Here is a 16,715-nt window from a genome sequence, read left to right on the forward strand (position 1 = left end):
TTCTGGGTCTTGTGGAGGATTATAACCCTTCTTGTGTGAGTCTGATGTAGAGCTCTGCTTTGGCTCTTAGCTTGGGAACAGCTACAGTCCTTCTGGGGGAAATGTGTTAGCAGATTGTTGTCTGACCGTAGACTAAAAGTTGAATAACTGGGTCCTGTCCTTCTGCTCTAGTGGGCTGAACTCCCATTTTCTTAGTTCATCCCTTCAGCTTACCTTCAGTTATGGATGACTAACACCACTGTAGAAGAGCTGCAGCATGGGCTAGGGATAACACTGAAGGAACCTTAAGGCTGGATAAACCCAGCTTTCATCACTGCCTCTGCTAAAGAGAACTGTTTGTACTTAACAGTCACTTAGAAAGGAAAATTATAGCAAAAAAATACTGCATGTATATTCAGTAAATTGAATTACTTACATTTGAGAGGAAAACCTAAATAAGGCAAGCAGAAAGCTTTTTAACTGGAGAAGTGCATGAGTTTATTAGGACTAAAAGCAAGTTTTCTTTTAATCCAGCAAAAATTATTTATATAAATAGGCCATAATAAGCTATTCTAGATACAATGTAAATGGGATTTAAAGGCAGAATGTTACAGAGACTGAAAGCTGGAGATACAAAGGTAACTAACTCTTCAAATATATTAAATGCAAGAGGCTACACGTGGCTTTCTTTGGTGTACTGATTCTTAAACGTGATCTTGCATTGACTGAACGGAACACTAACACAAAAACAGTATTTTACACTTGAAGGCATATCCTCAAACAGACAGGTTCTGCACAAATGCATGTAAACTGGACTTAAAACCAGAGTCCTTAAAAAGAACAAAGACCCTGGTGGACTTTTTGCCTTTATCTACAGTGGCTAAATATCTCAGTGTTCTCCATAAGTGTGCAAAATGGTGCATGCAATACCACATCAGCAATCAGAGTAAGAGCAGCAGTAAAGTGCCACTTCATTGCATGTGCCTAGCCCTGGTTATTTTGTACAGGGCATTTACCAACACAAAATATAAATCTTTGTCAAAAGTCACTGATCTTCCAAGGGGAGACCGAGTAAAAAAAAAGATCAGTTCAAATGGCTTGGTGGGATGCTTGTTCAGAAGAGAGGTGACCTTTTGGAAGCAGATTTCTCAGCATGATACTTCTTATGTGGGGGAAATCATCATTGTGGCTTCTGAAAACTGCTTAATTCCAATGAATTTTGTAATGCTGTCAAGGACTCTTTACAGCATTTGGGTACAATGCTGTTGTACCCAAATGCTGTTATTTGCCTATCTAAACCCCTGTAGACTTGCATGATCTAAAACATAAATTGCCCTAAATGGAAATTACACTATGGAGATCAACGCCATGCAGGTATCCAGAGGATATTCAAATGGAATATTCTCTTCAGCTCTGTTGTGCTTTGCACTTAGCACCTTCCTTCTCAGGAACTTGAAGCTCTCAGGCTACTAATACTAGTGAATTTAGCCTCACAAAATGCAGTGAGGTAGGTAAGTTTACCCCCATTTTGCAGATGGCAAAACTGAGGCAGAACTCTGAAGTGACTTTCATAAAGTCCCACAACTTGTCAGTGGCAACACCAGGAATATGTTTTCAGAAGTCCAGACCCCAGACCTCTGTCTGATTTAAGTCCCTCCCTGCTACCACAAAGCAAGCAATACATGCAACCTTTATCCCTCCTCTTGCTGCTGTAGTTCTGCTGACACAGAGGAAGTTTTTCGTGATTGAATTCCCACTTTCTTTGGCAAAAAGCACCTGGTCCTGTCAAAGTGCTTTGTATTATGCTCTTCGCAAAGGCATTTCTTCTGAGGCACGATAGAAAAGCCATGGTTTCCCCATGGCAGGGAGACTGTACAGGTCCAAACAGAGCCTTATTTCTTGCAGAAGACCTGCTGCTTGGCATTCTTCACCCGTTGCTCCTCCTTCAGGTTCTTCTGCCGCACGTGTTTGCTGGAGATGTTTTCCACGTGTTCTGAGGGGAACCAGCCTCTCTCCCGATCTGAGAGTTTTACTCCTTCTATCCACCCTGTGGTGTGGGGAAAAGCACATGAGGCAAAAGTCACATGTTTTTTTCATTGTTTCCCATAAAAAAGCCCCCTCCAAAAAGACCCTAAGAGCAAAGGAGAAGATTCTCTTTCAGCTTCCAAATAAAGCATACTGAAGAAGATGAAGAATCCCTCTGCCCTCTCAATCCTACAGTTTAAGACAGGCACTGCTCATTCTGCTCACCGTCATTGCTGTACTGCATAACCATGATGATATCTGCCTTCTCCAAAGCCAGCTCATCATTTTCCCGAGCCTTGTAAGTCTTTATGCACTGAACTTGTGGTGCATCTGAAGGGGAGGAAAGATCACATTGATATCTTGGAAAACAACAGTAAACCTGTGGGCATCAGCTCCAGAGGAGGTGGAGAACAAGGAGCTGCCCAAATAAAAAGCCGAGAACTGGAAGGGACGTTGCAGGTCTTCATCTAAAATGACGCATTAAAACATGTACAATAACTGGCAGCACCCAGCACTGAGGGGAAAGCCCATGAGTATGCTCTTTAGTACAAAACCCCAAGTATTCTGCTTTGGAATCCTTCTGGGGTATCCCACCTAACAGTGCCTGTGACTCCTGTGAGCCAGCCCACCCCCCTTGCTGTAGCAGCAGAGCAGTCTCACCAGGGCATTCCAGGAGGTCCAGTTCTCCCCGCGGAGGTGCCAGAGCAGAGATCCACCTCAGCTTCTCACTGCTGGAAAACAGCACAGAATAGGTATCAGCATTCAGTGTGAGGGATGACAGTCTGGTGACTGAAATGGGGTGAGGTGGAGGGGTGTTTGCTCAAACAAAGAGCAGCTGAGAAAGGAGGTGGGAAAAGGCAAAAGTTCCCATTTTTGGAGGCTGATGGTATGACATAATGTGGTAGTTCTGTATGTGCAGCTATGATGAGAGAGGGGCAGGTGTTTCACAAGGAAATAATTATAGCAAGAGGATGCTTTTCAAGACTTCTGCTTAGCAGCTACATTTGGTATTTCAGCATTTGAATAGCTGAGGGACAATCATCAGGCTACCAGGAGGTGTCTGGCCATGGTAACAGGATATTCCACAGGTAAACTTGAGCTCTTACTGTGTCTCTGTCCGGAACAAGAACTCCACTCTTTTTCCCTGGTTATTCTGAAGCAGAAAGAGACGGAACAGATTCTTGTTTGCCCCGTGGAGTTTCATCTCGCACTTCTCGCCGCGCACGTACGAGAAAGCAGCATGGTCAAACACAACGAAACGTCCACCCCTGCAGGTCAACAGGAGGAACAAAACAAGGTGAGAGTTTTAAGACGATGAGGGTTAACATAGCGAGTCACATAGTCTGCAGGAAAGCAAAAAGCTTTTAGTAAGTCTTCATCTGCTTCACACATCCTAAGCAGTGCTCTTGTCAGAAGTCTCAGAAGACCAAAGAAAAGAGAGAAGAGATTTAATGAAAAGGGTAGAAATACTAAGCTCTGTCCTGTCAGGTTTTTTTTGGTAGCTTACAGCTTAAAAACAAACCCACCACCCTCAAAACCCCAACACAACTAACCAACAACTCTCTTGACAAACCAGTGATTTGCACATTCACTAGTCCTCATACTGTGCTTTAGAAGAAATTATTTACCAAGTAAAACTAGAATAAATGGTTATTGTTCAAGTATTTCACATTGTAGAGATGCAAAGGCAGAATCAAAGTTTTGTGCTAGGGACCACAAGATATGTTTTTGTATTACAAGATGTAATTAAGCACTGGGACTTATCAATTTCCACATACTTTTATGATACTTACATCAAGTCGGGACAGGAGAGTGACTTGACAAAGACTGCCACTTGCTGGCAGGCAGAGGGAAAGGACTCTGTCACCAAAGCACAGACCCCGAAAGAGACAGGTATTTTAGAAGGGGCAGCAAGAATTGTGTTGAAGCACTCACTCCTTGGGCCGAGACAGGAGCAGACAGTCATTGAAAAGGTGCAGGTAGATGGGCCGGGTTGTGACTTTCCATTTTGGACTCAGGTTGTTGAAGTCCAGTGCTGTCAACTCACCACATTTCACAAGTCGCCTCGACTGTGAGATGAGTGGGAATATCTGCAAGACAAAAATAAATATATAAGCACAAGAAGAAGGGTCCCTGTGAGTTTTGGATTTGCATTTTTGCCTTTCTCTTGAGGAATTGTGCTTTCAGTTCTCCAGCTGGAGAGGTGTAAGTCATGGCAGGCACCTTCATGAGAAGGCTGACATGAATGATTGGTCAAGTGAAGCGCTGATGAAGAGGCGGCCTGCAGAGGATGCTCTGGTTCAACAGCTCTGTGTTCTCTCTGAGAGGAGAACAAAAAGTGGTTTTGTGGGGAAAGACAGAAAATACATTACTAGAGCAAGGCCCAGGGAATGGGTGAGCTCACCTTACACTCGAATTCAATCTTCTGGCTGAGGTAGATCAGCTCTTCAGTGCTCTTCATGCGCTGGACATTCTCATTGCAATCCTTGATGAGCTGCAGAGGAAAACAGATAAGTAGTGAGGTGGGAGCAGAACTGCATGGTGGGATCAGTACTACTCCCAGGAGCCCCTCGGGTGTCAGCATAAGTGACAATTCCTTAGGCATCCTCCTGCAAAAAAAGTATATATTACAATCAGAGAATACTCTCAGTTAGAAGGGGCACACAAGGATCATTGAGCCCAACTCCTGGCCCTGCACAAACACTCCAATAATCTCACCCTGTGCCTGAGTGCATTGTCCAAATGTTCTTGGAGCTCTGGCAGCCTTGGGGCTGTGACCATTCCCTGGGGACCCTGCTCAGTGCCCCATGACTCTGTGGGGGAGGAACCTTTGCCTGATATCCAACCTAACCCTCCCCTGACACAGCTCCAGCCATTCCCTTGGGTCCTGTCCTTGGTCACACAGAGCAGAGATCAGGGCCTGCCTCTCCTCTTCCCCTTATGACGGAGCTGCAGAACTGCTGTGAGATCTGGTCTCAGTCTCCTCCAGCTGAACAGACATCAGCCACTCCTGTTTTCACCTCCAGGCCCTTCACCATCCTGGTGGCTCTCCTTTGGAAAGTCAAATCATCACTAGACAGAACAATCCACCTTATGAAGCTGTACAAATTTTAGATAACCATTTGTCCTAGAAAACTTTAAACCTTGACTCTATAATAAACAGGATAAGAGGAAGGGATGCAACAGAGTAATGCTGTGGGGTTTAAAGCAAGATTTTCTTGCAAGGACAAGGGTGGGAGTTGATTAATTAGAGACAAAGGTAAGGCTGCAGAAAGGGTAGGCACTTTTACCTTTTCAAGTGCATCATAGGCCTGTGTTGCTTGCACTTCCTCCACAGACCCAGGCCGAGTTCTTTTCAGGATATTCTGTGTGAGAAAAGATGATTTTCACGATGCAAACAGGGAAAGGTGGACATTACCACCACTGAAGAGTATAATAAAAAGTAAAGCAGAAGTAGCTGATGACATGTGGAGACAAGAAAGCCAAAAAATTGAGATGCAGAATGTCACTGTTAAGTCATACTGACCAGTAATTCCTGTAAATAAAAATTGTATTAATTATCACATAGAAGTTATATGGCATAGGAAGCAACCACTAGCTAAACCACGAATGGATGTATGAACAGAACAGACTTGTCGTTTTCTCCTGGTAAAAAGAAGCTCAAATAATCAAAAAGAAGAAATTCATAGAAAGAACTCAAAATTAATTCTTTAGGGACTGGCTGGTTCCCTGTCTGGATGGCTCTTTATTAGTCAAAATTGCAGGCAAAGCATAGACACAGACTGCCTTCCAGAGGGCAGCCAAGGAACCCTTGCTTTGTTTTCCTAGCAGAAAGCCAGAAAGTTCAATGAAATGAAAATCAGCATTTTCTGAGAAGACTCCATTACTTCTTTCTTGGGGTACAATTAAAGTAGTGTCACAACAAAGCCCTAAATGATTCACAAATAGCAATGCCTCACACAGTGCCACATCCATCATTTCCTGAACACCTCCAGGGATGAGGACTGCATCATGTCCCCAGGCAGCCCCCAACCCAACGCTTCCAAAATCATTCTGGGAAGAAATTCCTCCTGATGTCCAACCTGAACCTTCCCTAATACAGCTTGAGGCCTTTTCCTCTTACCCTGTCACTTGTTCCCTGGGAGCAGAGCCTAACCTCCTGCCAGCTACACCCTCCTGTCAGGGAGTTGTGCAGAGACACAAGGTCCCCCCGGAGCCTCCTTTTCTCCAGGCTGAACCCCTTTCCCAACTCCTTCAGCTGCTTCCAAACACTTGAGGGAAACTTGAGGGAAGGCAGAGAATCACCACAGTTACCTGTAGGAGGAGTTTGAGTCGAGTGATGCGCTGGAAGGGGAGGATGAGGAAGGATTTAAGCGAGAGGCGCTGGCACACTGGATCACTTTCCAGTCTCTCCAGGACTTGCTGGAACCCTGCATTTCCATTTCTGTGGGAGCAGCAAAGAAAAAAAAGACATCCAGGCATCAGAGTAAATAAATAACCTTCCTAGTATCAGATTTCAGGGAATGCTGGAGTACTCCCAACAGTCAGGTTTTGTCCCTGGGGCTAGAAATGTCAAGAAACTTCACCACTCTGCTGCTGAAGAGCAACTATGGGTTTCTAACAGCTACAGGATGACAGTACAGCTGTTATTATCTCTATCCTCTTTCCACAGCTCTCTGGAGTAAAAGCCAGAAGTAACATCTACATTTCAACTCCCTCTATCAGCAGTACTGCTTTCATGGGGACAGTGGTAGTTTGCACTCTGGTTCTCAGTGATCAAGACTGAAAACCATAATCCAGGATGGTCATTTTTGCTCTCTTCAGTAGAGGGCAGACAGAGAACAGCCTGCAACAAGATCAGATATTACACATTATTTCTCCCTCCAATGATATGAGAGAGAAGCTTGCAGGAGCTCTGTCCTGCTGTCCCAAATGCCGTTGAACTGAGGAAGGTTCTTCTGGGGGGTGTAGCAAGAGCACTGTCAACAGCCTTTTCCTGCAGTATTGCCCATCATTTGAAAGAGCAGGAAGCTATTCATGGAAGGGGGAGAATGGTGCAGCAAATGAGAAAAACTTACAGTAATCTCTGGAAGGTTTGCTCCTGGTATGTCTGATTTGTCACATATGGCAGATACACCCGGCGGAAGTCAGGGGCATGCTTCAGAGCCACGTCACACACACGGAAGGTGAACATGTCCTCTTCAAATTTTTCCTCCAAGTCAAAGAGGAAACTGCAGCACATGCATGTGGTGCCAAGAAATGAGAGGGAAATATCAGTGTCATTTAGTCTTCTAAAACCCCAATAGCCCACACAAGCACAAAATGGCTCTTTAGGTCTAGGGAGAGTGTAATGTCTGGATAATGACAATATAGGCTTTGTATGAGCAAAGAAAAAGCAGAGGCAAAAGACCTCTATTCTTGAGAGGTCATGCTTCTACAGGCATAGTCAGGAAACAGCTGAAAACTAAGACCTCACCAGAACAATCTTGGGAATAGAAAAGGAAAAGGTAGCAGCAAACCTTACCAGCTTAGTAATTTATGTAGTCAAGCCTTGCCGGAGGAAAAGCAAAACAGAATCCTACAACATACAGAATTCCTGGCATGTGGGGTCATGTCCACATTTCATGAATTATGCTCTATTGATTCACATTAGTTTCTGTCAGGTGATGGTTGTAACTTACTGCTTTTCCTTTTTTACCCCACTTTTCATCAGGGCTCATGCAGCTGCCCCTTTTGTCTTGTATTGGGCAGGAGCTGGTTTGGGTTGAAGTCTAGTTAGTCAAGTTTAATTGTAGTTGAAAGCAGTAGCACAAGGCTACATTACCATTTTGATCCCCTGCAGTGAGCTCTGTGCACAACTAAGCCGTAATATCTGGGATTTAACATCAGAATTCACACTGCCTTGTCACCTAAAAAGGTGAATATTCCTTTCCAGGCAGTGTTGGTGTGTCACCACTAGGTGCTGTATCTGCACTGAACAGTGCAGAAGAGGAGTGAGAAATGTTCCTGATGGAAGCACCATGTTAGACCTGGAAGCAAAGGGCCACGTCTCACCTGGCACTGACATCACGCACATCGGAGAGCCGGGAGAAGAGCCACTGGCGCTCCTGGTTGGTGAGCATCGCCTGGAGCTCTGCCGAGCGCTGGAAGTGATCCACTGCCACGTTCAAACTGCGCAGGTAGGAAGCCTCAGATATTATCAGCTCAAACTTGGCCTTGGGAGAGAAAACAAGGGAGCACAACATCAATACACTGTGCAAGTCTGTGAGGAATCTTACAGAGAGGAAACGAGGCAAAGCAGGAAAACCTCCCAGCACATCTTGCAAGGAGTGTGTAATTACAGAAGAGAGGCTTTAGAAAGGAAGGGCAAGCATGCACTTACAGACTTTCTTTAAGAAATAGACTTGTGTTATGACTTAAAAATAGCTACTTGCTCTCATTTTACTTTTTATTTCCCCTCAACACCTCTTTCATAAGCTCCCATAAAGTCCAGCATCCGTACCACACACCTTTTCCCATACTGTTGTTTTCACCTCTTTCTCTGAGTCCTCCTGTCCACTTCTCAGATCTTCTCATTTTCTTTACCCAGTTTCTCTGTACCATTGTGCTGAATCCATACATCTCCCAGTCTCCTCTCAGCCCTGCAGCTCACACAGGTCAATTTGCTAAACTCATATTCTACTACAGAAAACAGAATTTACTGTGTTTTTATTAGCATTTCTCACAAGCTTACATATGGGAGAATGCTGCGAGTCTTCTACTTTTACCCACCCTTTTTCATTGAGCATACTCAAAACTCCTTATCATGTTCCCATTTTCCCCATGTCTGTTTACTTGGAGTTATTTATACAGTGCAGAGTCTGTCCTTCAGTGCTGCTTTTCTCTAAAATTCAGCACTTCAGCATTGCTCTGCTTCCATACCCCATGCTGCTTCCAGGAGTAGAAGTGACCTCTGCCTCAACTACCTGCATTCCCACAGCACAGATTTTGCTCTCTGCTTTAACCCTCCTTCCAGAGACTCTTTCTTGACTACAAGACCACCCATTTACTTTGCCACATCTGCCCCATACCTCTTGCAGCCTCTGCTCCTCACGGGACATGTTGAGCAGTATTCTGCTGCCCCGTACCATGGGGATGTCCTGCCAGAGGGATGCATTAGATGAGACTGACAGACGTTGCAAATATGAGTCCTGGGGAGACAGCACTTTCCTCCGTAGCCTCGGGGAACTTGGTAAACTTGACTCTATATCCTCTGGATAATCCACTGTCTTCTGGCTTTGGATGGCCTTGTTCAGAGCCACATCACTGTACTCCTGATACAGTAATCTTGCTGTGGAGAAAAACACATACATTTATCTTTTCTGTAGTAGAAACTCACCCTCTGCTTTCAACCTGGAGAAAACTCTGCCCCAGACTGGGACAGCCAAATTCAGGCAAAGCTCCTCAGCTGCCTGAGTGTACTGCAGGATTCCAGAGTGTACTGCCTTCCCTGCTCTCTATCACTACATCCTCACAACCACCATGTGGCAGAAGTCCCTCTCCTTTGTGCTCACTGCAAGGGTGAAAGATGCTGGTGGAGAGGGGACTGCCACAGCACCCCAGGCAGGAGGTACTTACACGAGTTGATCAGTTTGGAGTGCCGACGCTTGAAGTTCTCTGTTGTGTCTGCAGACTTCTTCTCTCTGCCATGGAATAAAGATTTCAAAACACAGAGTGAACAAAGGGCACAGCACCAGAGAAGGCTTATCCAAACCTTAGAAACTGCTCTGTCACAACAGGGACCTCTTATTTTCCAACAAGCTCAAGCTCCACAAGCTTTACTTGACACAAAAGGAAAAGTCTGGCTTAATGGAAAGGCTGTCCTGAAGGCACAGAAATACCTCTGTTGCAGTAGGGTTCTCTTCAAGAGAGCATAGACTAAAACACAGGCCCTATGGCATTTAATTAAAGTTTTCCACTCCTTATCATCATCTTTGGTAACTCAAAAACAACGGAGGTTTTTGTGCTTCACAGGGATTGGGGCAAATGCTAAGGATCTTTGAGAGACTCACCGCATTATAACTGTTTCTGAGATGACTGGTGGTTCCCTGTGTGCCTTGTGAGCTTCCTCCTCTGAAGGAACAGAAGAAACCTCTGCATAGAAGACAATTGGAAAGTAAACCCATCAGTCAATTTTTAGACTTAATCTACAATCCAAATGACACACAGATACCACTTACCTATGCCCCACCTAAGTGGTAGTGTTGAATTGGAGTAGAGGTGCCCTTGTGGCATTTATTTCTGGGTCAGAAACATTCTAGTTTTAATAATTCTTGACATTACTTACACTTTACATCTGTTAGCCACATTTACTTTTCACACAAAGAAAAAAGCTGATATTTTAGGCAGCAACAGTAACTCTAAGAGCTTCCCTCTCCAGTTAGGCAAGTAAAGACATTGCCTGTGTGCCTTGTTTGGTGCTGTCCTAACACTTTCAGCTACTAGGGCCAGGCATCAGATCAGTGGAGCCAAAGTGTAAAAATGGAGAAGTCTTTTCGATTTGTGAGAGATTTAATCAAATAAGGTGTGAAGAAATTCTAAATCTCAAATAACTGGAAGCAGAAAAAGGAAGAAAGTCCAAAGACTGAGCTGCAGTTATGGATAAGGGGAAAGACAGTACTATTGCCTTGAATATTTTAAAATTCGGAATCAAGAAATTACAGGTCAAACATACTAACAAATCTTGAGATTCAAGTTCTTCCAAACCTTTTACACCCTTCCATACCCCTCTCCTTTTCCCCTGTGCCAAAAATACAGCATGTTTCAGAGCTTCAAAAATAGACTAAAGCAAGAGCTAAAAAGAAGTAATTATTTAAAGTTCATGTAAGGTATAGTAAAGAACATATATACATCCTGATAGCAAGTACTGCTGAATGAGCTGTATTACAGAAGATGCATGTTTTCCACTTGTGACATCAGTGATTTGACTTCTGTGCAAGCTGAGACCTTGGGTTTGACAAACTTCCCTTCTTATCTGTACTCTTAAATCTTGCGCTCACGAGAATATAATCTTTTTTAAAAGGTCAAGTGGGAACCTAAAAGTGCCAGTTGCAAAATAAGGAGAGGCAGCAAATAAACAACTGATAAGAGATATGGGCTACTGAGGGTGTGTGCATGGCTCTTCTTTACTGCCTCAGGGATCCATGAAATAAGTTTATTGTAGCAGGAATTAGTGTGGCATGGGGAGACTGAGCCCCAGAGTGCATCCCTCAAGGATGCATCACTCAAGGGAACAAACAGGATACAGAGGACAGCAGAAAGGAAAGAGGGGACAGCTGGAAAGGGAAGCTTGGGGCAGGGTAAGAGACGGCTGTAAGGCTGGAGCAAGGAATATCACTTGAAAGGCACAAGAGCCATGCTAAGGTCTCTACTCTCATGCCTCTCCATCATATTGTTTATTTAATTTAATCCTATGTCTTGATAACTGTTCTAAGTTGGAGGGGGGAAGAAGGAAGGGAAATGGAAAAGAAGACTCACGCTGCAAGATGTCTGGTGGTACTGACATCCTCTTCAGGCCCTGACGGTGCCAGTCCTTGGTTTTTACTCGGCTTTTTATTGGGCTTTCTTGATTGCCTGCTGGGTCCTGCATAGCTACCCCAATAGTTTTTTTGTCTGGCCAACTTGATGATTTTTCCAAGGTTGCGTGTTTGGCCTTTTCTTCCTTTGGCTGGTGTTCTCCTTCTTCCAGCCTTTGCCCGACTCTCCTCTCACCTTCTGTTTTCTCTGTGACTGCCAGTGGAGCCTGGATGTTCTTTGTGTCCCCACCAAAGCTACCTGTGGGCTGCTGCCATCGCAGCTCCTTGTCCTGGCAGGTTGTTCTGGTGGTCAGCAGTGATGGAGGGCTGAGCTGGAGGAAGTGAATAGGATTGGTGAATGCAAGCATTGGAAGGAGCTGTGCAGACTCTCTGCTTTTGGAGTCTGGGGATGTTATCAGGCCTTCCAACGAGGGCCAAGAAGGGTGGTCAGGTGAGGATTTTCCACTCTCTATATCCATGTTGTGATCTGCTGTTTCAGGGCTGGTGTCAGAGCAGCCAACCAACATTTCCTTTCCAAGAGCCAAAAAACTTTTGGTCAGCAAACTGACCCCTGAGTCATCAGAAGTCTCTGTATCATGGGGACCTGAGTCACCACGATCCCACACTCCACTCACTGGAACAAGGTCATCTCTCTCTGCTAGACTTTCTCCATCAGAAGCAGAGGCCACAGAGTTGGTATCAAATGCAGAGGAGGCAGTCCGGAGATGACAGCTTGGAGCAGGGTGAATGGCTCCCAGCTTACCATCATCCATCCCACAGCTGAGGGGGGGGCTGGAGTGCAGTCCAGGAGCCAGCAGCTGGTGACCTTCAGGGACTGGAGGTGAAACAAGGTGATTTGCGTGGAGTGCAGGGGCCTGAGCTTGACTGGGCCTTTGGACATGGGAAGGAGGATGAGGAAGCTGTTTGGCATCAGGCTCAGACCCCAGAGGTAGGCTTGAGTGGGACACAGGGGACAGAGGTTGTCCTTGCTGGTTCACAGCAAGGACCAAATCATCTTTGGAGGGCCAAGTTAGGGTGCTCATGACACTGGAAATTCTGGATCCAGGCTCTTTTTGGTATAAACTGCAGTCAGGCTCATCAAATAAAGGCACTTGTGCTTTATTATCCACATCTGCTGCCATTTGTTTTCCTTGTATAATGGCACTTTTTTGGGGAATGATTTGCTGAATTGTCTCTGGGTGGTTCAGGGGAGTGGAAGTCCTTCCTGGTGTTTGGGATACTTCCAGAGGTCCTGCAATACTAGCCACAGACCTCCTATCTCCAGGAAAGTCCCCTTGTAGAGGAAGGGAGCTAGTGTACATGACAGAGAAAGAAGATGGGCCACTAAGGTCCTCATGATAGCTTTCCTCAGAAGTAAGGAGTTCAGGGGAAGTCTTGGCCTCCCTTGCACCTGTCCTTACAACAGCAGTTTCTGCTGGTGTTGGGTTCCACTCTTGTGCAGAAGCAGCTTGTTTGGGTGGTTTCCCTGCAGAGTCTGGCAGCTTGTTCAGGCTGGTGCCAGGACAGTGCTCAGAGGTCACAGAGGCTATTCTGCCACCATCCTGCTCTGGAACAGATGCTGACACTGCTGAGGTGATCTCTGAGGGGGAAGCTGGAATGAAGTCCCAAAGCTCAGCTTTTCCTGTTATAGGATGAAGATCTATGTGATCAGGTGGCTCCAAGTTACTGATACTAGATGAAGGGTGTGCTGGAACAAGAGCCTCTGGGTTCTCTGTGCTAAAAGGCGCTATCACGCCTCCACAGAGTGATGCATCTCTTTTATCAAATCTCTGGACAGCTTTTCCATGATCATCACTGTGCTGATTCTCCCTGCCCAGTCGTGTCTTATCATCCCAGTAAGCTTCTCCAATATCCTGACCACCGATGGAAAAGCGGCCAGAGTCCTCCAGATCTTCTGCTTGGTCAGAAACATGGCACATGTATGGAGTTTCCCCCCCTGGGTTCTGGTTTTTTGAGGACAGAGGGCTGACAGCAGGTGGCTGACATCCAGAACCTGCTTCTGTGACATGAGCTTTCAGCAGCATGTCCTCACCAGGATGCTGATCCACAGAGACCGGTTCCCCAGGAAGAAATACTGATACTGTTTGCTCAGACAAGGAAGCACACTCCAAACCACACACATCCACATTATGCCTGGGAACAGAAGGTATCTCTGACCCAAAAGCTGATGTTAAAGCCTCTAGTTTCAGCTCTTCCCCCAGTCTGAGCTCTTCCCTTGGCAGTTGTTCCTGCTCATTTTGTTCCTTGTTTTTCTGATCTTTGAGTTCCAAAGGTTTGCCTTCTTCCAGCAAATTCTGCTCTTTGCACTCTTCCTCCTCCTCTTCTTGCTGAAGTCCAGACACTGCCTCCTCCCAAGCTGGCTCCTTATGCCGTGAAGCATTCACTTCCTCTGTCCTTTTAGAAGTACTCTTTCCTTGGAAAGCACTCTTTGCTGAAGGGGCAGGTCTGCCCTCCGTTTTTCCGTGATCATCTACTAGATGAAGGCATTTGGAAGCAGATGAGTTCTTTTTAGGAACCATTCCCTGGTCTTTGACCATCATGGTATTCCCTGTTTCACCAGATGAGTTGTTTCCTTCTGCTTGTAGTGAACTCATTTGGCTGTCACATGTTAAGGTGGAAGTCAACTGATGGAAAGAGGAAGATTCTGTATTCTTTTCCAAACCCTGGGATGCTCTTAAGCTTTCCTGAACATCTTCAGAAGTGTAAGGTTTAGCTGTGTCTTCTACTGCTCCCTCTGAGGTAGGCTGCTCATCAAGTGTTGGTGCCAACTTTTTGGTGCTTTGCTCCTGCTCTGCACCAGCACCAACCTCCTGCAAAGAGTCCTTCAAGATGTTACCCAGAAAGGGTTCAGCCTTATAATGTCCTTCTGAAACAGTTTTACACACCAAAAAGCACTTAGGTGTGTCCCTCTGAGAGGCAATGGCATCAGCCAAAGGGGATTTCCTTTCCGGGGCCTGAGGGTCTAAGCCATGCAAAGCCAGTTCTGCTTGGCACTGAGGAAACTCAGTGCTGAGCTTCACAGCCTGCAGGACTGGGCTGCCAGGGGCTGGCTCATCCGGGACTCTGCTGTGAGAGGAAGGGCGCTGGTTGCTTTCCAGGTCAACCAGTTCCAATTGCCTAAGTTTCAGAGAATAATCCAGTCCACCCTCCTCTAAAAGCATTTCTCCTTCCAGGTTTGAGAGTCCCTTTTGAGGCTCTGTATCCCTTTGGCCTTGTTCCAGTCCTGCTGGCACTTTCTGCATAGAGTCAGAAGGTCTGCCCAGCATCTCTGCTGCTTTCCCTGGAGCAGCAAGGCAGTCCTTGGGTGTGCTGAGCTCTGGTCCCTTTGCAGAGTTAGATGGGCTGGTGCTCATTTCGGCTGCTATATGAGTGGCATGATACTCTCCTGCCACGGCTGAAGAATTCCAGGCTTCCCCAGTGATGCTGCTGGCTCCTGGGGGAGTGGTACCTCTCTCACTGGTTTCTTCAGACTCCATTAGTGACACATCCTGCTGAAGAAAAATGATTTTTTCTGTTACTACTTCACAATGATACATGGATCTAATTCACTGCTTCTACTGCAGCTGATAAAAACCAAAACACACACCACATACCTAGTGGGTGATAAGAGCTGGGAAACAAACACAAAGACTGAGAATAGGCAAAAACCACATGCAAGCTTGAAGATGAGAGTAATACCAAAATAACCCCACTGGTGTCTTTTTAGTTTGACATGCAAATGCAGAAAGTGACTTTGGTCGAAGAGCAGAGATGCCGAGCTCTATGCAATAGCCACAGGGCAACTTATAGAAAGTGGTGGCCATGGCTGGTTATCTCACACCCAAAAGGGGGTACCAGAAGGCATCCAGAGAACATGAAAATTTTCAAAAATCTCCATTGATTTTCATGGGGCAAGGTGGACAAATACTACTGGCCTCTTCTAGCCAAGTTTAAAAGTTCTCTCTGATTTTGCCTGTTCTTTGGAGCTGATGGCTCTCTTTACAGATCTCTGTGTGGGTCTGAAATTCATTGCAAATGATCACAGAAATTAATTAACAAAACATAGGAACATACACATTAGATTAACAGGTAACTAGAACATGACACAAGATATTTGAAGGCTGTAAACCACATGGGTTTAGAGGAGTAGCTCTGGTGTGTGTGGACTAATCTATAGATTAGAGAGAAACTACGTCATCATTTAGTCTACTCTTTTAGGGAGGGGAAAAGGAAAAAAAAAGCCATCTCAGGATTGCTGGACAGTTTCCCAAAGGATATGGTGGAATTTCCCATCCACTATTGCATTTGAAGTTCAGACATGACAAAGCACTAGGGAATGCAGATTTGGGGTATGTCTGTGAAAAGGACAGAAGAATATGATTCACCACTTTTACCTGTCTGTCTTCTACCATCACCCACAATCCCTACCTGGAAAAAACCTGAGAAGGAGACAAACTGTTGTGGCTGCCTCTCTTTTCTTCTACGGTGATTTATTTGTGCTAGAGTGGCTCTGTAGTCACAAGTACCAACCTCTGATCCCACACAGAAAGTAAAAGCAGTAATGGCATAATTACATCTGAACTAATTGTCCCAGTTAGCTCCATGGCCAGGGCACGCCTGTCCTGAAAGCTGGTTTAGCTTCTGTTTTCCCTTACATCAAGTGAAACAAAACACCTGTTCTGAAGGCAAGGAGTGCATGCTCTGGAGTTAGAACTGAAGCATTTATACACCTTCATCACAGAATTGTATTGTCATCACAGAATGGATTGGGTTGGAAGTGGCATCAAAGATCACCCAGATCCAAACCCCAGCACAGGCACCTTCCACTATCCAAGGTCACTCAAAGCTCCTGTGCAAAACATGGCCTTGAACATTTCCAGGGATGGAGCAGCCACAGCTTCTCTGGCCAACCTGTACCAGAGCCTTCCACCCTCATATTAAAGGATTTCTTCCCAGTATCATATCTAAATCTCTCCTCTTTTGGTTTAAAACATAATCCCCTTGTCCTATGACTACCTGCCCATGTAAAAAGTAGCTGTCCCTATTTCTAAACACCTGTTGGTGTTTAGAAATAGGGACAGCTACTTTTTACATGTAGCTGGAAGGTTGAAATGAGGTCTCCCTGGCGCCCTCCCTTCTCCAGGCTGAACAACCTCA

General features: G+C 45.4%; 1 protein-coding gene across 10 annotated transcripts in view; it reads right to left on the bottom strand.

Moving 5' to 3' along the window:
- Positions 1-452: 452 nt before the first annotated feature.
- Positions 453-16,715, bottom strand: part of ARHGEF5 (Rho guanine nucleotide exchange factor 5) — a 32,749-nt gene continuing 16,486 nt past the window's right edge. For 7 of the 10 annotated variants that reach the window (XM_063154300.1, XM_063154306.1, XM_063154301.1 and 4 more), the window contains 14 exons: positions 11,521-15,070; positions 10,056-10,137; positions 9,622-9,686; positions 9,075-9,334; positions 8,059-8,219; positions 7,083-7,235; positions 6,319-6,448; positions 5,295-5,369; positions 4,409-4,498; positions 3,940-4,094; positions 3,111-3,272; positions 2,665-2,735; positions 2,230-2,334; positions 453-2,026 (listed from right to left, as the gene is read on the bottom strand). In XM_063154300.1, the coding sequence (XP_063010370.1) occupies positions 1,872-2,026; positions 2,230-2,334; positions 2,665-2,735; positions 3,111-3,272; positions 3,940-4,094; positions 4,409-4,498; positions 5,295-5,369; positions 6,319-6,448; positions 7,083-7,235; positions 8,059-8,219; positions 9,075-9,334; positions 9,622-9,686; positions 10,056-10,137; positions 11,521-15,070 (5,214 nt within the window). In that variant the 3' untranslated portion in view covers positions 453-1,871. The remainder of the gene's footprint in view (positions 2,027-2,229; positions 2,335-2,664; positions 2,736-3,110; positions 3,273-3,939; positions 4,095-4,408; positions 4,499-5,294; positions 5,370-6,318; positions 6,449-7,082; positions 7,236-8,058; positions 8,220-9,074; positions 9,335-9,621; positions 9,687-10,055; positions 10,138-11,520; positions 15,071-16,715) is intronic. The other 3 variants (XM_063154307.1, XM_063154304.1, XM_063154302.1) reach the window with 1 other exon arrangement.

Source organism: Melospiza melodia, chromosome 4 (genome assembly GCF_035770615.1).
Source record: "Melospiza melodia melodia isolate bMelMel2 chromosome 4, bMelMel2.pri, whole genome shotgun sequence".
NCBI classification, from domain to species: domain Eukaryota; kingdom Metazoa; phylum Chordata; class Aves; order Passeriformes; family Passerellidae; genus Melospiza; species Melospiza melodia.